Here is a 23,548-nt window from a genome sequence, read left to right on the forward strand (position 1 = left end):
GTGAAAAGCACACACTAAGAGCCGGCCCGTACAGATCCGTGCAAGGCCGTATCGGGCCGCTCCCTGGAAGGACAAGTGCTGCGTGTGATTGCACAGCAGCCTGTTCTACTCTATGGGAGTACCCAGCCCTATGCTCACTTGAACTGCACATCCGTGAAGGTGTCCGTACTCGGGTGCAGACAGGATGTGCAGTTCGTGTGCTCCCATAGAAAAGAACAGGCTGCTGCGTACAATCACACGCAGCACCTGTCCTTCCCTGGAACGGCCCGATACGGCCGTGCAAGCCGCACAGATCTGTACGGGCCGACACTTAGCTGTGTGAATGAGGCCTTAAAGTCCATGGTTTTGAATTGGGATGTCTAACAAGTTCATATAGGTGTGATGGTGAAATGCCCACAAACTTTTGGCCATATAGTGTATGTTTGATTTCAGTAATCCAGGCACTACAAGTTCTGGTTGGTCACCAAGACCACAGGTCGCTTATGTATAGTGAAGATTGTTTAGAATGAAGGTGTTTTTTTGAAAGTACATTTACTAGCAAGGTGGACCCATAGTGAAAACTGCAAAAGGACAGTTATCGCTGTGATACATCAGTGTTCCACCACAAATTACCATAACGAAGTCTTCGTGCTCCATACAAATCCTCTAATCTCTTGCCAAACAGATTACCATTTAAAGATGACCTTCTTTTAAAGGCAGGATTTCCTGCTCCTCTCCTGCCCTGCTAGAATTTCAAGATTTAGTTCAAGTAAGTGACAAAATGGTAAAGTGGTTTAATCAGAGGCTGTCTGCTTCCCCTCACGTCTGCGTTTTGACCAATATTCCCTATAGACACCATCAAAGAGCTCCTTGCACGGAATAATAGCATTAAGCTTGGCGCAGATCAGAAACGAACCAGCCATCTTCCGGTGCAAGGAGTACGTTTCCTCAGGTGGAGGTGTAAGTCGGTGCTTCAGCATCACAGGGATCAAGTCATAAATCCTCTTGGTTGTGTTCTGTGTACCAAAATTGAATGGCTCCTCAGAGGCAAAGGCTTCTCCTAGGATCATGACAGTATCTACATGTGCTTCTTCAAACACCTGGGGAACACAAAACCAAAAATCACTGGTTACTCACAGTAAGGTACATAGGTATCCTAGTTTCATTGGTTAAGCTGGCCATACACAATAGAGTCTGACTGTACAATCTCCTTTTGTTTTATCTAAACTATGTAGTAGTTTTATACTACTTTCCTTAATACATGTTGACGTGTTTGCAGTGCAGGCTCCTTCTTTAAATGTCACACATTGATCTTTCTAGTAAGGGACTTCCTGCCCTAGACCGTCAACACTTCCACGTTGTATATCTATGCAGGAAGCTGGGACTCTCATGCCAACATGTAGATGCTCAGCATGTCTGTACTTTCAGCTAGACTGCCTATGTGATTAAAGTGACATTAAACCCTCAGATTTTTTAACATAAACCAATACTGTAATGTGTGCCTTACTGTAATCCATGGTAGTTTCCCTTCTCTTTGCTGCTCTTCCTTTTAAATCCTCATGTCTTCTCATGCTCTGCAGAACTTCCCTTTGCAGCTCAGGGCCTCTTCCTGTAGTGCTGGCTCAGATTACAAGCCTATAGAAACGTATACACAGACACCGTGTATCCATTCCTGAGACAAGGCAGTCTGCTGCAAAACAGAAGTTCTGCCGAGCATGAGAACAGATACAGATTTAAAAGGAAGAGCAGCAAAGAGAAGGGAAACAACCATGGATTACAGTAAGGCACACATTACAGTATTGTTTTATGTTAAAAAATCTGAGGGTTTAATGTCACTTTAAATAATATATACATTTTTCTTATCCAACTTTAAATTTACAAAACCACTTCATCTCAGTGCACATCAGAGTCATCTGTATGTCCAGCCAGACATGTTGCGACCTCTTATTGGCAAGGCAGGGCAAAGCTGTCAGCAGGCAAGGGTCAGATTGCTGGAGGTAACCAAAAGCAGGACAGCAGGAATGGATTAAAGATCGAACTTCTTTGCAGGTTGAAGCAGCAGCGCAAAGATGCTTCCCACAATGCTGTACGGCAGGAAAGAGTGCATGAAGGGAGTGTGACTCTCCACCTAGAGGAAAATGTCAGGGTTAACCCCCTTTTGTGGTAGAAACTGATGGGAATGGGGAATAAAGTCCCCAGAGACCTATGTAAATGAGGTAAGCTCTGATGCTTGAACAACTGGCCTACTCACTAAGTGACTATTGTGACAGGGCAAGCGCTGGGGCAATGCCAGCAACTCTACACCTGGAAAGTGCTCCACAGCTAACTGTTACCAGAACAGAGTCTGGAAAGTGCCTCACGTGGAATCCATCACGCAAAGGAGACTTTCAGGCTACCCCTACAACGTCCAGTCCAACTGCGTCTAATACGGTACCCCAAAAGCCAGGCTGAGAACGACTGCCCGGGTAGCAGCAAGTGAAGAAATAAGACCTAGCAAAAAATTGGAGTAAATTGCGCTAGCAAAAAAAAATATTAGTCTTTTAAAGACAGGAAGAAAAGACATCCATCCTCCTGGGATACTAGTTAAAAACGGACGCATACTGGTAGTAGAAAGGCGTAGTAGAACCTACAATTCTGTTTGCCAGTGTCCAATCGGGTGGCAGGATAACCCGAAGGTGAAAGACTTTTGGGGTCGCTCAATGAATGAGAAAGAAAACAAGCTTTCACCTGATGTGCAGATATCTGACATTCACTTTTCAGTGAACGCTACTATGAGGAGTCAAGATTTAAAAGGGAGGGTGCCCAGTGTATCTACTTTAAACAATTTATATTTTAGTTATACATTGGGGGATCTATCAAAACTGGAGCAGACAAAATCTGGAACAGATTTGCACTGCATCCAATCAGCATCTCTCTATCTTTTTCAAATCTTACCTGAGCAAACTGAAAATAGAAGCGGATTGGTTGCCATTGGCAACTGCTCCTGATTCTCTCTGCTCCAGTTGTGATAAATTCCCCCCATTGTCTTTACATCTGCATTGAAGAACAGGTTCACTTTGTAGCATCACAACAAATTGCAAAAACAAAATGTTCTTTATACAGATAACTAGCTGCCTGTGACTAATTTGCTGACTGTGCGACATTTGCCATTTGTACTTGGTACAATTAATCCAGGAGGACCTCTGTACTCAGCTACAGCCTGGAAAGGTAGCTGCTGTACTATAATCTGCAATATAACAGATCATTCTAAAAAGGATGTCCTGAGCTTTACTGTACATCAAACCACTGATTACAATGGCTCTGGAGAAACAGGCTGCCTTATGTGTCCAGGGCAGGAGAACATTTAACAATAAAAATGGAACACAGCAATGTCCTGGACTGTGTCTGACCAGCCTGCTGTACAGACACTATGTACCTCACAGCATGGACAGTGACAGCCATGATGGATTTACATCTGGAACAGTGGGCACGGAATCAGCTGAACGCCACAATTTCTATGCCAGGTCCCCACAGTTCATTGCATAATGTCTGGCCAAATTCTGACCTCCATATGCGGTCTATGAACAGGGTAAAGCCTTGAACACACATGCATTGTTTAATCTTTGGATGTAAATGCTAATTTAAACACCATCAGCAAGCGTTTAATAAGCATCATGTAGATTTCCTAAATTGACCTGTTCCTTTACCTGACAAGGGCAAAGGAAAGGGTCTCCTATCTTCCTTTTCTGCAGTATTTCCCCTCCCTCTCCTTTCAGTCACCAGGAGAGAAGTAAAGTAGGTATCAACTGTGCAGTCAGTTAATGTGTTAGATTTTTGTCTACTGTGTATATTCAATAAATTTACTCTTTTTTCATATTACTATTGAACTCTCCGACTCCCCCTTATTTAACTGCACTCTGTTCAAGAGCCTCCCTTGGCTGAACAAATTCTCTGTGAGAAGTAAAATCCCCACTTCTGCACATGGACGCGTATGCCCTAACTACCATTTGACATCACTGGTGCCTCGAGACTGGCCCACCGCTATCACATGGTGGTAGGGTAGGAGTACAAAGTGTAAGCACCCACAAGTCAGTCTGGAGCTTATAACCCCATTTCCAAAAAAGTTGGGACGCTGTGTAAAATCCGCATAAAAACAGAAAGTCTCATAAAACCATATTTTATTCACAGTAGAAAATGAAAAACACAACTGTTTAAATTGAAAAAATTTACCAATTTAAGAAGAAAATAAAAAATAAAAAAAAAAAAAGGTAAAAAAAAATAAAATGTAAATTTTAAATTGATGGCAGCAACACATCTCAAAAAAGTTGGGACAGGGCAAAAAAAAAAAAAAAGCTGGGAGAACACTTAGCAACTATTTAGGTTAATTGGCAACAGGTCAGTAACATGATTGGGTATAAAAACTGCATCTTAAAAAACCGATCGCATACGATTATCGTACGATAATCGTGCAGTGTATGGGCACCTTTAGAGAGTCAGAGTGTCTCAGAAGTAAAGATGGGCAGAGGTCCACCGATCTGTGAAAAGTTGCATCTAAAAATTGTGGAACAATTTCAGAATAATGTTCCTCAAGGTAAAATTGCAAAGACTTTAAACATATCATCATCCACAGTACTTAGGGAATCTGGAGAAATCTCTGTGCGCAAGGGACAAGGAAGAGAAGGATACTTGCTGCACTCCTTACCGGGATTCCCATATAGATATACAGACGGGTGCTCGAAATGACTGCGGATGACGCCACCACATGTAGATATTCGAAGACGTTCTTTGAGTAGGGACAAGGGCGAAACACAAAATATACAATGCCCGTGATCTTCGGGCCTTCAGGCGTCACTGCATTAAAAACAGGCATGATTCTGTGATGGACATCACTGCGTGGGCTCAGGAATACGTCTTCTCTGGGCCACAGCTCATTTAAAATTGTCTGTTTCAAAGTGAAAAAAACTGTTCTGTGGTCAGATGAATTGAAATTTGACATTTTTGGCAACCATGGGAGCCGCGTCCTCCGGACTAAAAAAAGTAAAAGGACCTTCTGGCTTGTTATGAACGCTCAGTTTAAAAGCTAGCATCTCTGATGTATAAAAGGTGCATTAGTGCGTATATAATGGGCAGCTTGCACGTCTGGAATGGCAGCATCAATGCTGAAAGATATATTCTGGTTTTAGAGCTGCATATGCTCCCATCTAGATGATTTCATTTTCACGGAAGGCCTTGCATTTTTCAGCAGGACAATGCTAAACCGCATATTGCATCTATGACAACAGCATAGCTTCATAGTAGAAAAGTCCGGGTGCTTAACTAGACTACCTACAATCAAAACCCTTCACCAATTGAAAATATTTGGTGCATCTTGAAACAAAAAATACAACAAAGACACAAGACTGTTGAGCATTTAGAATCCTATATCAGGCAAGAATGGGATAACATTCCTCTCCCAAAACTCCAGCAAATGGTCTCCTCAGTTCCCAAACATTTACAGATTATTGTTAAAAGAAGATGGGATGCTACGCCGATAAACATGGCCCTGTCCCAACTTTTTTGAGACATGTTGCTGCCATCAATTTAAAAATTACAGTTTTTTCTATGGTCCATTTTCTCAGTTTAAACATTTGATATGTTTTCTATTTCCAATTGTGAATAAAATGAGTTTATAAGATTTGCAAATCATTGCATTCTGTTTTTAATGAAGATTTTACACAGCGTCCCAACTTTTTTGGAATCAGGGTTGTGCAAAGGGCTTCTTTCCCCAGTCTCTGAAGCCAAAAAGAGCAGTGTGGTAACAAAGAAAAGGTAGTACATGCCACTGGAGAAGGAAGAAGTTCAAAGACACTGCTGCTTTGCCCTGTATTGGCAAAAGGACAGGGTCAGTTTACAGCACCCCTTGCTCTAATACAAATATTCTGAATATAGATCCCAAAGCACAACCCCTGCCATACTGGTGATCACATGTTTTAATATGTAGAGAACGCAATCAATTTAGCGGAACATGCTAAAGAAAAAGTTTTACAACTCAGGGGATGCTTGAATTGTTCACAGGTGTCCAGCCTTAATTTTTTTATACTGGACATTAAAGTGAATTTCTTAGTTGGCTGTGAAGATGCACTTCATTGAATTGATTGCCATTTGCAAAATATATTATTTAAGTTAGCACTAAAGTTAATTTTTTCCCCCCTATTCAGTAAAGAACAAAGGAGACGAGGGAGGAGAGAGGAGGAATTCACATATTCACATAATCCTAACCACAGCTACAGCCAAATCATAACAGCAAGCTGGGCCCAAAAATGAAAAAGCATTACCACTTCCGTCCACCAGATGGCAAACTCAAACCATTCCAGATTAGAACCAGGGGACAGGAGTACACTGAATTTTGCATGTCCCTTATGGCCTCATTCATACGAGAAACGACCGCAGCTCCGTGCTGCGTGCACTGCTGTATCGGGCAGCTCCCGGGAAAGACAGGTGCTGCGTGATATTAGTAAGAAGCCCCTGTCTTTCTCTATGGGACTACGCAACCGTACGCCGCCCTACGCTCACCTAAAGTACAGGTCCGTACGGGTTTCCCGGCACGGACGCAGACAGGATCCATCCTGCCAGCGTACGAGTATGGACACCCGCACAGACGTGCAGGGCGGGTGAGTGTAGAGCGGAGAAGGACAGGGGCTGCATACTTATCACACGCAGCACCTGTCCTTCGTGGGAGCTGCCCGATACGGGCGTGCACGCAGCGCACGTGCTGGCCATTTCTCGCGTGAATGAGGCCTAAATATATACCATTATATGTAGTGAGAATGGATATAACCCATTGTATTTCATCAGCAGAGTTGTTACATTAAAAGTATATTCCCTCCTAACCCTCCTGTCCTCAAATTGTACTGTCATTTTATTTTGTAAAGCACTGCACACACTGATGGAGCCATGGAAATCCTGTACAATAAAACATAATTATTTAATAATAAACATAAGAATAATAAAAACAACAACAACAACAACAACAGTGGCAAAGCAGTGCCCTCAACAGTCACACAACATCATCTTACTTGTAAATTTCACTTCCCTTGAAGTAAAAAGTAAAATTTCACTGACTATTACATTTACGAATAGCAGCCCTTGAACTGAACATGTGACCAGGCTATGCCTATTCAAGTATTTACATATTCTTAACAACCAGTAAATGAGCTATAAATCAAGCCATCACCAACCTCTGTAGTTGTAGGCATACAGTAGTTGAGCAATTCAGCCTCAGAGTTCACAGTAGAAGCACTGAATTTATTGTATAAAGCCAACTCGGCTCCCCCTGCTCCCCCCCTACCAGCAGTGACTTAGACGTCTTCAAATCTCTAATATAAGCACAGAGCAGTAGCTCTTGAGAGCAGGGCGGGTTGAGCTGCTGAAATAAAATGACTTAAAAAGGAGGAGAACTATGGGGTTAAGGCTTTTCCCCATAGTTCTCCTTAGGGTAACGGGAGGACACAAACTAGCGTCCTCCCGCCACCCTAGGCTCAGTATACAGCGAGCTGTAGCTCGCGGTATACTGAGACGCCACAGTATACCCCTTAAGGGCTCATGCAAGTGGACGCAAATACAGGGGCATGGGCATACAGCGTAAAATACACCTCTATTTTCTGGAGTCCGGGAGCCTCAATAGCTGCAATTTTCTGCCTATAAAATTGTATGGACAGAATAAGCTGTACAGGGGTATACACCTGCAAACGCACTGACGTTTTCACATTCAGGAACTCAGGTCAGTACTTGTGTTTATAGGCGTATGCCCAGTGCCTGCAATGAAATTGCCAAATTAGTTCCAAGCAGTTGAGCCCATTTTAATTTTTTTAAAGATACTGTACAGTGAATATTCAAAGGTTTGAACTGCAGTGGCTTATTTGTGCTTGCAACGATTTTGCCTGCTGTAATTGGATGACTGTGCATGATGTAACAGGGTAGGGAGTGCTGTTCTTGTATCTAGGACTGACATGCCCAATCAAGGTCCACAACATAGAGATTTAATATTGTATCACGAGCTTCTATTTCTGGAACAGGCTCAAAACTTCTCAGGAACATTTGTTCTAATGTCTCAAAAAAAAAAAAAATCACAGTGTGACCAACAAACAGTCATTTGTCAGATACAATGAACATGTATTTGTACAATTTCTTCCACATTTGGAACTCTTACCTTTGATTCATACCCAGTCAGAAATTTGAGATCTCTGGATTTGTGGAGAACTCTTGCCCGGTCGCCTTCTGCTGCGGCTTTCACAACCTGCATGGGTTAGAACAGTATTCAGGTCTTAAACGTTTAAGTTAAAGCATCACGTGTACATTATCTGTAGAGCATACGGTTTATGTCGTGTACAGCACCTATTCAGATTTTTCCTTTAATATTTAAACGTCAGTTAGGTAAAAAGTCAAATAAAAAAACCTGATTGCCAAATGGCAAGAACCATTCTTCCTTTAGAAGCATTCTCTATTCAGAAGTATGTACATCAGAAAGTAACAAATAGAGTTTCACCAGAACAAAATTTACCACTGGATCCCCAATACTGTCCATTTTTTGTTGCCATGTAGAGATGACAAAGCCTGTAGAAGCCGCAGAGGTTACGGAGCTGGTGACAGCATGGAAGATACAGCATATGATGTAGCAGGATTATTGATGCTCCAACAAGGGAGCCTACAACCCTAACTCTTATTTCCCAAAAGATAAGATACATGGCATTCTTTTTCCTGCGCGCGCAAGAGCAGGAAAGACCCGCTCGTTTTTACAGCCTGTTTCACATATAACCGATCAGCGGCTCTATAGCCGCCGATCGGTTGTATGGCGCAAATTTTGTCTGGGGATGTATTCTTTCATATAACACTTTTGAAAAATATCCCACCAGAGCGCCTTAGAGAAGCGGCTTCTGGGGACCAGTCACACATGAAGGAAGCCTGCTCGAGTGAGGGATAAGGAAAGTATTACACCTTATTCCTCTACCCTTAGCCTTTAGAAGCATTTGACCCTTTCCAGAGTGTGTGAGTGTGTGTGAGTGTGAGTGTGTGTGTAAGGGAGGGGTGAGAAATGCAAGGTTAGCTTTTGTGTAAATTCCAGAGTTCACCTTTAGGTCCTGTTCACATTGATTTATCGCGCGGTAATTCCTGCGATATCGCGGCTATTTACTGCGCGATATCGCTCTTCAATGCTTTGCAATGGGACCAAGGGTCCTGCTGTCGCGGGTCGTGTGTCGCTACAGCAGGACCCTTTTTGGAGCGGATTTTGCCACGATTCAATGGTTTTTGATGAAAGCATTTGCGAATCGCGCAAAATGCAAATCGCGCAACAAACGCGCGATTTGCGAATCGCTCAATGTGAACGGGGCCTTAGATTTTACCGAAATGAGCTCTGCTTCAGTAGTGTGAATATTTAGCATATTTAATAGCTCATACTGAATTACGCACCTCAATATAATCATCTGTGAAGTTCTCCCCAAACTCTCGACTGGCTCCAAAGTCCAACAGCATCACCTAGAACATCAAAGGCCATTATAGAGGAATTCTAGCATACATTTCATCCACTTTTCATTTGCTGACACCACAACTGGCAATTGTAGCTACGGATTGTGCCTTTCCCGGATATAATAAAACTCTACTTTATCAAAAAATTGTATCTACTACACCATACTGTTTTCTTTTTTTTTTTATAAAAGTTCTTTGTGGGGTAGACTCTTACCCAACAAAAGGGCAGCAACACAAAGAAAGCATTTCTATTGGTTGTGGTACTTCATCTATTTGGGAAGAGAATGGTGAACTTTAACCTATTTTCCAAGTATAATTAAAAAAAAACAAAAAAAACTTTTTTCTTTCTCATTCATTACGGCACACAGGAAGGGATTCAAGAAGTCTTAAACCTGTCCACAGTAAATTTCAGAAAACTGGGGACTGCCTGCAGCAGAGCAGCCTAAAAGGAACTTACATCCAAAGTTGATATCAGATGAGGTCACAAACATCCACTTGGCAAAACCTAGAGATCGTGTGAACAGAAGACCAAGTGGCAGCCTTGCAAATCAGGGAAATAGTTGCTTGGTGATAAAAAAAACCCTAGAGGCCCTCACAGATGATGTAGAATAATCAGATCCTTGAGACCATAAGCTTGAACAATGATCTGTCTGAGCCAGCTAAAGATAGAGGAATGAGAAGCTGGGGTACCTCTCCAATATCTCTCTGGTATAACAAAAACGAGTCAGTCAGTCTTTCTAAAAGATGCAATGGCTGAAGACTTGCACAGCCCAAACTACATCTAGACAATGGAGGGGAAACTTACTTTTGATGAATGTGCACGCCGATCAAAAGAGAAAATGGAGAACAATGTCCTGGTTAAGGTGAAAGGCAGAGACTACCTTAGGCAAAGAGGAAGTCCTGGACCCCAACACCGCGTGGTCCCTATGAAACACCAGAAAAGGTTCTTTGCAGGCCACAGCTGGCGACGTACACTGTACGTCGTCAGTCACGAAGGGGTTAAAATGCTTCCATCGCATGAGGTGATAGCTACTGTACAAGGAGGGCAACCTTATGGGCGAGAGTAGGGAGAGAAATTTCTCCAATGAGTTCAAACAGCAACCTCTGAAGTGCAGATAGCACAAAGTTTTTAAAGTGACACTTAACTCCAGAGTTTAATCTTAAAAATACATTTGAGTACTCTAACTAGTAACAAAAAAATTTCTTATTTGAGTATCACTCGGCTGTAGTTCCTCAAATCATCTCTGAATTGGTGCTGACACTTTCCTTCCTTCTGGAGGGTGGCTACTTTTGTTCCCCATGGTCCTGTGTGTGTTGTAAAGTAGTCACCGCTCCAAGCTCACTCCTGTGATGGACTACAATCTCAATACAAAATTAGTAAACTAAACATGAGATTGTAGTCCATCACGGGAGTGAGCTTGGAGCGGTGGCTACATTACAACACACACAGGGACCAGCCTCACTCCCGTGATATACTAGAGCTTCTAATTCAATACAAATTATATTAGAAACATGAGATTGTAGTGATCCTAAGGAGCCACCAGAGAATACACTGCTTCCGCCAATGGATCCCTGCATCTGTCCAGTTTGTTGTTGAACCTGGAGGCCAGAGGTCCACATCCAGCGTTCCCCACTTGTGACAAAGGTCCTGGAACACCTTCAGGTGTAGAGACCACTCTCCTAGGTCCAGATGCTGCTAGTTAAGGAAATCTGTCTACAACACCAATGTACACGGCCAACAAGGCTGGAACATGCAGTTCTGCTCAGCATAGGATCCATTCTACCTCCCTTGCTGAAGTAAGATTGCTGGTTCCTCCCTGATAGTGGATTTACGCTACGGCTGTGTCATGGTCGGATGACATCCAGTTCAGATGCCTCTCTAACAGGTTGCTTCAATGCCAAATCACCCAAAGCTCCATGATGTTTATTGGGAGAAGAGATTCCTCCAACAAGGTGCCTAGGACTTCCCCACATGGCTCTGTGCCACAGGAGCAGCAGCGGGGAGATGCTACCTCAACACTACAAGGTGGAAAACAGAGCACGGAGCACGCAAATGTAACACTACATCCAGTGGATGACATTAGTGTTCAGTCCCACAGTAAAGCATGCAGGAAATAAGAAATAATGATGGCCAGTCTGCAGAGACAAGACAAGCGCAGAGGCAATGTCAATGCCAGTGGCTCTGGGCATTGAGTGCTCCACAGCTAACTTAACCAAAACCAAAGTCTGGAAAGAGCGCCATGTGGAACCCATGGTCCAATGCTCACTTCCAGGCTAGTTCTGCAGAGTCCAAGTAGTGGGGCCCGGAGGCGGTAGGGCCCAAAATAAATTTTGAGGATGTGCATGCTGGATGGGTGCCAACTGGAGGGGAATACTCCCAACAGCAACGTGGACTAGACTTCATTGAGAGAGAAAAAAAAAAAAAAAATCAAAAAAGAAGAGAAATAAGTGCTAGAAAAAAGCCACTGGTTAGTCTTTACAAGAAAAGACATTCATTCTCCTAGAACACTAGCAAAAAAACTGATCCAAGTTGGTAGTAGGGGCTGTCCTACTGTTTCTCCCCCCCCCCCGTTTCCCAGTGCCCAAACTTTCAGTAGGCTGCAGTATAACCTAGAGGTTTAAGACATCCTGTGTCCCTCAATGAACAAGAGAGAAATAAATTAGCATTAATGATTGTTTTCTTTCATATAGTGAGGAAGCCAGACTAAGTTCTATATCAGTTGTCATACTAACCTTATTAATATCAGCATCATAGAAAAAGTTTGACCAATTTGGATCAGTCTGCATGAAGCGGAACTGAAATACTTCCAACAGGCAAAGGCGTAAAATGTTGTACGAAATCTAAACAAAAATATGCACATATACATAAGAATGAAATGGAATGGATCACAACATGATCATTTTATGGGGAGACTGATGAAGTGCTTGCCTTACCTCATTACGGGTTTCTTGGTCCATTTCAGCACACTGGTCCAATGGCACCCCTGACACCAGTTCAACGGTCAATAACCTTTTAGTAGTGAGGTCATCTATCACCTGAGGGACTCTGAAAAATGGGTCATCACCCAGTAGCTTCCTGTAAAGCAAAGATTAATACAAATTTAAAACACTGTAAACATTTAAGAGCAGTACAGGCCAGAAAATGCTTTAAGAACAAGAATGCCTACAGGTGTGCAGAATAGGCTTGGACTCCAATTCCCATCAGTACAGGGCTGTTGGCTCTAACAAACATAATGCAGAAAACATCACTGCACTTAAAACTCTATCTCTGGGGGGCAAAAAAACATTCCCCTGCCATGGGCTCAATTGCATGTTTAGGGGGATACTCTAAACCATTTTTACTTACCTGATCACCACCCTACAGACGCTTGACACTCATTTCTTTCCCCTCTGATCTGGCTGTGAAATGTCCCTTAGACCACTGCAGAGAAGGTGGATTGGGGGGGGGGGGCTGCAGGCACTGGTCTCGAAGCCTGTGGCAGCAGGAATCAGGTAAGTAAAATTCCTTTAAAAGAATTCCCCTTAGACAAAATTGGCTTCACTCTGATGCAGCTGGCCAGCTCAAACATGTACCGCTATATGCAAAAATCACATATAAAATCCCTGGTTGCTAAGTGTGTACAACAGTGTCCAGAATATCAAATGAGAGTATCAGTTGTTGATTAACTATTAGGATTCTGGTTTCCCTCGAACAACACTTGCATTAGAAGAAAATAAAGCATAAAACAAAACAGAAAAAAACTTACCTAAATTTTTTGCCACACTCGGCTTCCCGCAGGTAGTCACACTCCCAGGACAGCTCTTTCTGCAGGACCTGAACACTGTTTTCAGGAAACAAACCTGGATAAAGATTTGAAAGTTTTAATATACTGCTAATCATTTGGTGTCAAAACAAGCTATACTGGGCTAAATGTTTGCAAATTAAATTATAACTCAGCAAATACAAAATTAAAATTATCAGGAGTATGGCAAAACCTGTGTAGTTAAGGAATGTACCGTGGCCCTTCATCTCAAAAATGCTTCTTCAAAGTGACACTAAACTCAGGAGTTAAATCTTCAAATACATTCAAGTACCTTAATTATTAACAAAAAATTATCTTATTTGTGTATCACTTGGCTGTAGATCCTCAAATCATCTCTGAATTGGTGCCGACACTGTCCTTCCTTCTGGAGGGTGGCTACTTTTGTTCCCCATGGTCCCTGTGTGTGTTGTAAAGTAGTCACCGCTCCAAGATCACTCCCATGATGGACTACAATCTCATGTTTAGTTTACTAATTTGCATTGAGATTGCAGTCCATCACAGGAGTGAGCTCGGATTGGTGACTACTTTACAACACAGATGATTTGAGGATCTACAGCCGAGTGATGCACATAACTGTTAATAGTTAAGGTGCTTGAATGCAATTTTTGAGATTTAGCTCCTGAGTTTAGTGCCACATAATATAGGACTCACTAACCGGAATCATTTTAGGAATTCTTGTATGTTTTTAGATTTCTGAATAATGGTGTCATGCTTTTTGTTATGAAATGCCATTATACTGTAACTCTTACCGTCAGGCAGAACAAGGCTCATCTTGAGGACTGACAGCAGATTGTCCACATCGCTCTTGATGCTCTGAGCAATTCCAGGATACTGAATAGGAAGACAAACTCCAACTAGCACATTGTATATTTTGTAGCATGAATAATACAATACGGATTAAATTATATATCTCTGTGTCTATCTAATATATTATATATATATATATATATATACACACACACACACATACACACACAACCTAATTGCGCCTTACTTTATCTCAGTAAACTCACCTGAATTTTCATAGCCACCTCACGCCCATCCAGCAGCCTTGCGAGGTGTACCTGGCCAATAGAGGCAGCTGCAAAGGGTCGCTCCTCAAAATATGCCAGTCGGTCTCTCCAGCCAGGGCCCAGCTGTTCCTCTAGGACTTTCTGTGGAAACAAAGGAACATATTCATTCCCTTATCCATGTAGACAAGATTACCTAAGATTTCCAATAAACCTGGAATTAAGGTGACACTCACCGTCATCTGCCAGGCTGGCATATAATCTGCACTCTGCCTAACCCGCTCAAATATCTTCTGCAGCTGTGGACTAATGAAGCTGTTATCTGTGGAACAAACAGCCACAATACATTAAATATGCTATATTGACCCCCCCAAATGAATAAAGACTTGAATGTAAAAACGCCCATACATGAGCAGAAAAAAAAAAAAAGCTGCCTTTGGCTTTCTGTGGGCTGTTGGTGACTTGACAGTTTATCTGATGGCTGGTGCGGAAAATATTTTCAGAAAGAGGTTCAGAAAGCACAGAATAGCAGGACAAATGGAACCGAGAGCAGGGCTGCAGAGAGATCCTATCAATGCAGGTCCTCAGGTGCAGCTTTCTTTCCAAGACCAGTGAGTGCCACAGTGGATACATAATCAAATCCTACTCCAAATTTTGTCAGACAAGCTGTCAGAAGCAGTAGTGCCTTAGATTATCTTGCACTGCAGATAGACAGCAATGAAGCTCAAGGCATACGAATGTGTTCAGGAAATGAACTGCTACTTTTTCAGGAGGAATTAAAAACAAGAAAAGGTACTGCTGAGGCACAATTCACATATCAAAATGTTTCCCAATGGACAGCAAATCTTCAAAGTGTCCAAGTCTACTTTAACTAACACTTTCCACCTACAAAGAGGGGTATAGAATGTGTGCCACCCCACACACAGACAATTTCTTACTTGGTTTCATCTATACCAGGTATGGTTTGGTTCACATTAACACGTTGTAAATTGAAGAGGAACTTCACCCGCCCAGTGAATCCAGCATTGTCCTCCTGAGAACTGCTGTCCACTGAACCAAGTTCCGTGCTGCCATCTTTCTCTCTGATATCCTCGGGATCAAACTGTCTCTTCTGGGTTCTTGCAGTCGCCCCCTTGATGATGTGCCACCAGGTCCCCCTTCAGCCACTGGTGTCCCTGCTGGTGCAGCCTTTTGGGATATGCAACGTGATATCCCAGAAGGCTGCAGGAACAGGGACATGACATTTTGTGTTTAAATAGTGGAGGATTGTAGTGGGCAAAAGTCGTTTTTTGGAGCTAAGGTCTGCTTTAAAGTACAAGTTAGTGGACATGAGACAAAATTATCAAGCAGCCTGCATTGTGTTTCCTACACATTGCAGTATGACAACTGCTTGATACCCCCTGCTCCGGTACACAAACTATCATTTCATTACCTTGAATACTCAGCATCTGACCAATCTTCAGAGCAGCGCCCCGCACTTTACACAGTGTGTCCACAATTTTCTCTGCATTCCCCTCAGTCATGAATGCATTGGTCTCTAGAACTGCGCTGCTGACTAGAGAGAAAGGACATTGGTAATATCTTTGGCACAGCAACAGTTTGTGATCCAACCTACTTTGTGAATGGAAGTTAAAACTCAGAGCAAGTCATAATTAACCCTACAACAAGCTAATCTACTAGCACTGCCATAGTAGCAGGCAAACAAGAGTAGTGTGGGCTTCAGACATGATCCTTATAAAATACACTTCAGTCATCATCACTTCAGGAACATGACACTTCCTTTTGGTACAGTTATTGAAATAAAGATATCCTACAGAGCCTAAGGCTGATAACAGGGGCTGATAAGTGTAATGGGTGGTGGGGCATCTTCCCATCAACATCTGCATTACTGAAGCTGGGTACATTGTCGGCGCTATATAAATACCTGTAATAAATAAATAAATAAATAAATATGGTAACGGGCCCTGAATGTTTTTTGCCCTTGTAAAAATCTGGTATCCACACTCACCTCCCGTCTTCTTCTCCCCTTTCATAGATTGTTTTGCCACCTCAGTCAGAGCACCAATTCCAAGGCTGACAGCTAGGCCTGTGAGATGAGATTCAGGGAGACAAATTAAACTACCGGGCAAGATTAAGGGAACAAATAGAAAATCAAAAGATTTTCTCAAGTAAATTAATACATTACCGCCAAAGTTTGCCATGCGGCTGAGACGAGATGCGGGTACCTTCCTCTCTCGAGCTCTTTCGCTGAGCTGTCAATAAAAACATAGTATTCATAATATGAAGTACTTGTGGCTCCCGAATCATAGGCACAAAGCCGACGTCATGGCTCCCTCCCAGTGCAGAGAAGCATACTTGCCAAGTTGTGACAGGCCTGGCCTCGTTTGTTTGTTGGCATTATGCGGTGACAATCTTCTTCTGGCCTCACCTGCACAGTAAATCCCCATTGACTTCTATGGGGCTCATCTACTTCCATCTCCCAGTTGGGAGACAAGCTCTATAGAAGTTAATTTGGATTTACTGTGCAGGTACAGCCAGGAGGAGACGTCTGTCGCAGAAGGTTAACAAAACCACCAAGGCTGTGCCCATAAGAACCCAATAGGTATGCATCTCCACACGGGGAGTGGGAGTTATCTTAAAGGGTCCTAAAATGATAAGTGGACTTTCTTTTAAAGCGCACTTATCATTTAAGTTCTATTGGGGGTATCCAAGACATGGGTTTTGGGTGATCTAACCATTTACATGCCTGAGCTAAGAAAGGTCTTTGTTGTCATATAGCAATCAGAGTCATCCTGGAATTGTAAAATTGGAACAGGAGAATAAAATGTTACAATCTGACTGGTTAGCAGGTCTTAATCCAGACATAACCATATTGAAGGTCTATTTGGCCTTACCAAACTAGTTCATCCAAAAACGTCTTGTTTTACGGCATTCTACTTTAATCAGCGGTGGATATAAAAAAGGAATATGCATCACTTTTAGAATGAAGCTTCCTTGACCTTTGTATAATTTCCCTGTACCAGTACTAAACTGTCACCTTCTGCCTCTTGGGTCTCCCATGATCCTCTGCTCCATCCAGGGCCTTGGTTTCCCGGGCTCTCTGCAGTTCCTCAGCTGTAAGACCTCGGACGGTACTGTAACTTCTGACTTGTCCCATGCCGATTCCTGTGCCTGTCTTCTGAGACCACTGACCAGGGTTATTGCTGGGGGGAGACTCATCTTCTCCTGGAGGAAACTCTGACATCACACTATAAGTATCTGCACTGAAATCAGAGGATGCTGGGCGCACTCTGGAATCGGTCTTCCGGACCTTAACAAGGTACAAAAATAAAAACAAAAGGCCAACAGGTCATTTTTTTGAAACTTGATTATGATCAAAAAACAGCATTTTCATCACAGTAAACAGACCAGGTAAGGGAATACCTCCAGCCTAAACCTTTTATCTCTAGTTATGCATACAGTCGAAAGAGAACTTACTTCATTATTTGTCCTGGTGACAATTTCCAGCGCAATTAAGGGGAAATTCAGAACTTTTAAAGTTGCCACCAGAACAGGGGTTTAGAGGAAATCCTGCAATGGGAACACCAGTTCCAGTGGCAACTGTCAGACGTGGAATTGCTTCTCATTTTGTGGAGAATTTCACTAACTTCCTGTGTTTCTGGGGACAGTAAGGGCAGAGAAATCTCTCCAATGGGGACAAACTTGACAGAGGTTTTAGCCCTTCCCTACCCAAAACTGAAAGAAAATATTCTGGCTGGAGATATTCCTAAATATTAGGCTACATGTAATGGGTGTAAAAGGAAAGAGTACATGTTACTCATTTTTGACCAGCAGTCTGACTAACTGATACATGATGTTCTTTTTTTCTTGACGGTAACAATGGCACCTGGAAGTGAGTGGGATGTTCCCAGTCTGCAGTGGTTAGGACCTACCATAGGTGGTTCAAGGAAGGAAAACCGGTGAACCATTGGCTCATTGATGCACGTGGGAAGCGAAGTCTGGCCAGTGTAGTCCGATCCAATAAAAGAGCTAGTGTAGCTCAAAATTGCTGAAGAAGTTAATGCTGGTTCCGATAGAAAGGAGTCTGAACACAGAGTGGATCGGAGTTTGTTGTGTGCAGGTGACCACCAAAAGAGCCTACAATGGGCATGTGAGCATTAAACTGGACCACAGAGCAACAAAAGAAGGTGACCTTGTTTAATGAATCACATTTTCTGTTACATCATGTGGATGGTCAGGTGCGTGTGTGCCTCTTATCTGGGGAGGAGATGGCACCCAATTCCCAATGTTTTTATTGTATTCACCATTGTTAGAGCTAAAGGAGTTCTCTGTACACGTTTGAAATGTAAAATGTCAAGATGATACCCTATGGGAAAAAGGCAAGCCAGTGGAGGCAGTATGATGCTTTGAACAATGTTCTGCTGGGAAAGCTTGGGTTCTGCCATTCAGGACCACCTCCCTAAACATGGTTGCTGACAAAGTACACCCCTTCATGGAAGTTGTATTCCCTGATGGCAGTGGCCTCACAACTTACAAAACTTAGAGGATCTGCTACTGACGATTTAGTGCCACATACCACAGCACACCTTCAGAGGTCTAGTGGAGTCCATGCCTATACGAGTCAGGGCTGTTTTGGTAATGAAGGGGGACCTACTCATTATTAGATGGGTGGTCATAATGTTATGGTTGAGTGGTGTACTATACACAAATTCTTGTGTCAAGCCTTATCCCTTGCTGCGGTTCCTTCCTCCTCCTCCTCACGCCAAGCCATTATTGTGTCATGTAGTGATGCAAGGGCCAGAAGAAAGAACTAACAGTGAGCAATGGGGGGCAAGGCATCCAACACACCTTAAAAAAGGTTTTTCAGCCAGTGTAGTTCCTGTGAAAATGTGCAGGCATGACATTGGTTTGCATTTTTAAAATAGTGACAGGGTCTCTTTAAGAGACTTCATACAGACGCAAACTGTTAAAGGAAAGCGGTTGTCATAGAAATAGGTCTTTAAAAGATGCGTGCTCTGGGTCATATTCCTCATCCTTTCTTCACTACCTATTGAGTCACTGACCTCAAACATGTATGCAGTCAATGACTTTGGAGTCAGTTAAAGTACCGCAGCGCTGAATACTGAAAAATGGCCTGGATGGGAAGGGGGTTTAACACCGCGGATGTCAACTGGTTAATATGTAGTCCAGATCAGTGATTCAATAATTGAGTAGTGAAGGATGAGAATGACAGCCCCATAGCTTGTATTTCCAAAAGCAAGTCATCATTGGCAGCCTCCTCATTTCTGATGGATTCCCATTTAAAAAAGCTATATAGGCCTGAAATATTCTTTAGCTCTCACTGAACATTTTCTCACCTGCATATTTGTGAACGCGGCCCCCACACATCGCTCCGCGGTAGCCTGTATGGACCTCATCCCAGCTCCCAAAGTGGAGGCTGTAGGGGCCATCCGCAGTTCTTCACAACCCATTTTTGCTACAGCCTGGGCCACGCGGGACGCTCCCTGCAACACCATCACCAGCTCGCCCAACATTGTGCAGATCTGGAATATAAAATGTCAGCATGAGAACACATATATGCCTAGTGATGTACACCAATGCAAATCGCAGATTGTATAAGGAATTGTAACTGACGAATGCTGAAGGTCACAAAACTGGTTTACAGAGCTGTGTGCGCGCTGAAACAGGAAAGCTCTTACAAAACACACATTACCTACTGTTACATCATATAGTATAGCGCCATTTTTCTATTGTATTCACCATTGTTAGAGCTAAAGGAGTTCTCTGTACACGTTTGAAATGTACAATGTCAAGATGAGAACATATACTATATGCCTAGTGATGTATACCAATGCAATCACATGCACAGATTTTATGAGAACTGAAAAATGCTGAGGGTCAGGAAACAGATAACAGAGCTGCGTGTGTACTGAAAGAACAGAAAAGCGCTTATAACATACACATTATCTATGGTTACATCACACAGTGACATCATTTTATACTTGCCAATGTTAGGGGGGGGGGAGCTTTATATAGTACCTTGTAATACTATTATTGTCTATGTCACTGTGAGGGAGATTCTCTCATTTCCTGTATATTTAAATAGCTCACGGCGTATTTAATATGGAGAACAGACACAGCTATCTGCTGGACCCGGCAGTGTTTACTCCATAGTGTCATTCATAAAATGCATGTGTGGAGTCTGAGGTGTCCAAAGCTGGCCATACACCTATAGATTATCTGCAGACTTTACATGATCAGATGGAAAAAGTGAAACAGAGATTCCTCCATCTACGCTAAACTGTGTGGATGAGGAATCTCCCCTGGGGTCAAGCTTCAGTATCTTGCTAGTCGGCCCCGCTGGCTCTCAAAATACCTGAACAATCTGATTGGATGCAGGCATTTAACAGGTATTTGGAGAGCCAGCGGGGCCGACTAGCAAGATACTGAAGCTTGGCCAGCGGGAGATTCCTCCGTCCACACAGTGTAGCGTAGATGGAGGAATCTGTTGCACTTTTTCCATCTGATCATAGAAAGTCTGCAGATAATCTATAGGGGTATGGCCGGCTTTATGGGGGTCTTCTCTGTGATTGTAGGAGAGACTTTGTTTTTCCCTTTGTGCCCATTTATGAAAAGAGAAATAAAGCCAAAGCCTTTTTTTTTTTGCCTTACCTCTCTTTTATGTCAAAGGAGTACATTACATTTACTAATGTGACCCAAAGTCAGCAGATAGTGGGCTTATGACTGCTATCAGCAAACAGTGCAGAGCCGCACCCGAGGAAGACCCCGATAATATTGTTGGGATCCACCTCGGCTGCCTAAATGACAGCTGACTGTCTCTCAAGAACCAAAGCCAGCTGTGCCCGCTTCCTTCCAGTCTGTCCCCCGATGAACACTGGAGGAACAGAGAGGGGAGGGGGGAATCCATGACTGAAGGTTTGTTCACACCAATTCCAGTGCATTCCAGCAATGTTAGCTGCTGGAACGCACTGGATCGCATACTGTTCCTGTTCCCATGGCACCAATACAAGTATGAAAGGAAATGTCATCAGGAAAAGACAAAAACTGCAATAAAAACACTACCACCCAATGGGCACTGCAATAAAACTGCAGTCAGAGGTGGTTCCAAATACCCATGATGATAAATATGTGTTTAGTAGAGGAAGGAAAGATTAGAACATCTGACAATGGGGGGAATTAATCAGAACTGGAGCAGTTGCCCGTAGGAACCAATCAGCTTTTGTCCTCAGTTTGTTTAGTTAAGCTTTGAAAATGAAAGAGAGAAGCTGATTTGGTCGCCATGGACAACAGCTCCACATTCTGTCTGCCCCAGATTTTATTAATTCCTCCCCAATTTTTTTTTGCTATCTGTGACTACCTGTCCAGTTAACAGCTCCCCTTCATTTCTTGTTGTCACAGTGACAGGAAGTGAGGAAATAATCTCCCCATTGGGGTCGCAGACAGAAATAAAAACCGAAATGTTACTTCATATATTCAAATTTATTTCAAACATTTCTTTAGCTGGAATTAAGCTTCAGTAATCTGGTGGGGTACACACAGTCCCTGTAGAGATAATACCTAGTGCTAATGTGTAGAGTTACTAGCACACAGGCGGAAGTCTCCGAATTTTTAGAACACATACACTCTGCCAACTGAAAGCATAACAAAATAAAAAAGGCCCTCAAATGACCGACAAACATTCCAATACAGGGCTCGGACACAAGAGTAAATCTGATAGAGAAAGTCAACACGTGAGTTTTGCTGTCATCTAGAATCGGACAGTATAAGAGCTTCACAGACATTTCTCACCTTTCTCTCTTTTGCCCTTACTGTGCGCCTTCCGCCGCCATCTTTGATTGTGGCAACTTATGTGATGGGCAATTCTGGTCACAGCAAAGCCCCTAAATCTATTAAGCGCTCCGGCCAGCTTTCACAAAGTACGAAGCGAACCTCAAGACCGACGGCACACGTAAGACTAAGAATGTCTACAGGAAGACTCAGCCAACTGAGGGCAAAATACTTTGCGTTCGCAGCCAATGAACGACCTGCATACACTCAACCAATCGCTGTGCTTTTGTTGACTGCAGGCGTTCGCCTCAGAATGAGAGAATAGTTGTGATTGGCTATTAGCAGATGACGGCATTATGTAAATGGTAAGATGGTCACATGGTCTGATCTCAGCTTCTGTGAATTAAAGAGAACCGGTATAGTGGTAAAATTAGCACCATGTGAAAATGTGTACCCTTCCCCCACGCTGTTGCACAATACTTGGCTTGTGAGGCTTCAAGCTGGAGCAAGTAAATTGAGGCATGGCCGAGAAGGCGTGCGCATTAGGGTTGCCACCTTTTCTTCAAGTGAAACCCGAACACTCTAGCACAGCGTGGCAATCTTTTTCTTTTGGAGAATATAGAGCGAGGACAGCCAGGGGAGGGAGTAAGGAGACCGGCTACAGAGGACTACAAATCCCAGCAGTACAGTAATACAAAATAATATGAAGGTTCATTGTTCCAGGGTGGCACCCTGATGTCTCCAGTGTCTCAGGTGGCCTGTGCGGGCTTTCACCAGGGCAGTGCAAGCTCTCAGGTGGACTCTGCAGGCTCCCAGGTGGGCTGTGCGGGCTCTTGGGTGGGCTATGTGGGCTCTCAGGTGGCTGTGTGGGGTCTCAGGTGGCTGTGTGGGGTCTCAGGTGGGCTATGTAGGTTTTCAAGAGTGCTGTGCAGGCCGTTCAGTGTCTCACCAGGGGCCCGGAGGCGTGCAGCATGGTGTCAGGAAGATGGAGGACGAGATGTGCGGGCCGGCACCTGTTTACAGGTACTCGTGAGTTAGAGGAAGGCTGCCGAGGTCCCCAGCAAGCACGGGAACTCAGGCAGCCGCATCTGTCAAACAATTTAAAGTGCGGATATCAGCACTTAGTGTCTTGTGTCCAGGTGTCAACTGGCCTGAAAGCCGGACACAGGACTCATAAACCCGACTGTCTGGGATTGGCAACCCTAGCACGAATCAACACTGCGCCTGCTGTCCAACTTTTTAGCCAGCATTCACACTTGCACGTTCTGTGAATGCGGCAAAACACCATTGCCATTTTATTTCTAATGGCACCCCAAATGCAGCCAGAAAGAGGCGTGTTTTTTTTCTCCAATCTGCGCTTGAATAGCTTCTTTGCAGTGGAAAGGTGACACTGGGGGTCTAGTAGATCCCCAATGTCACCTTGAAGAGTACCTGTCACCACCCTATGAAACAGCAATTAAGAAAAAAAAAAGTTTTACTGAAAAC

General features: G+C 43.3%; 1 protein-coding gene across 1 annotated transcript; it reads right to left on the reverse strand.

The window, feature by feature from the left end:
* Positions 1-719: 719 nt before the first annotated feature.
* On the reverse strand, positions 720-22,179 carry COQ8B (coenzyme Q8B). The gene is made up of 15 exons (XM_018562585.1): positions 22,084-22,179; positions 19,633-19,824; positions 17,313-17,585; positions 16,461-16,527; positions 16,284-16,361; positions 15,708-15,830; positions 14,512-14,597; positions 14,279-14,419; positions 14,015-14,096; positions 13,209-13,302; positions 12,397-12,538; positions 12,196-12,303; positions 9,406-9,471; positions 8,147-8,233; positions 720-1,079 (listed from the first exon to the last, which is right to left on the reverse strand). Exons 2-15 carry the CDS (start codon positions 19,807-19,809, stop codon positions 774-776), a joined length of 1,830 nt encoding a protein of 609 aa, XP_018418087.1. The 5' UTR covers positions 19,810-19,824; positions 22,084-22,179; the 3' UTR covers positions 720-773.
* Between the last annotated feature and the right edge of the window lie 1,369 nt (positions 22,180-23,548).

Source organism: Nanorana parkeri, unplaced genomic scaffold (assembly GCF_000935625.1).
Source record: "Nanorana parkeri isolate BGI_ZX_2015 unplaced genomic scaffold, ASM93562v1 scaffold586, whole genome shotgun sequence".
Taxonomy (NCBI): domain Eukaryota; kingdom Metazoa; phylum Chordata; class Amphibia; order Anura; family Dicroglossidae; genus Nanorana; species Nanorana parkeri.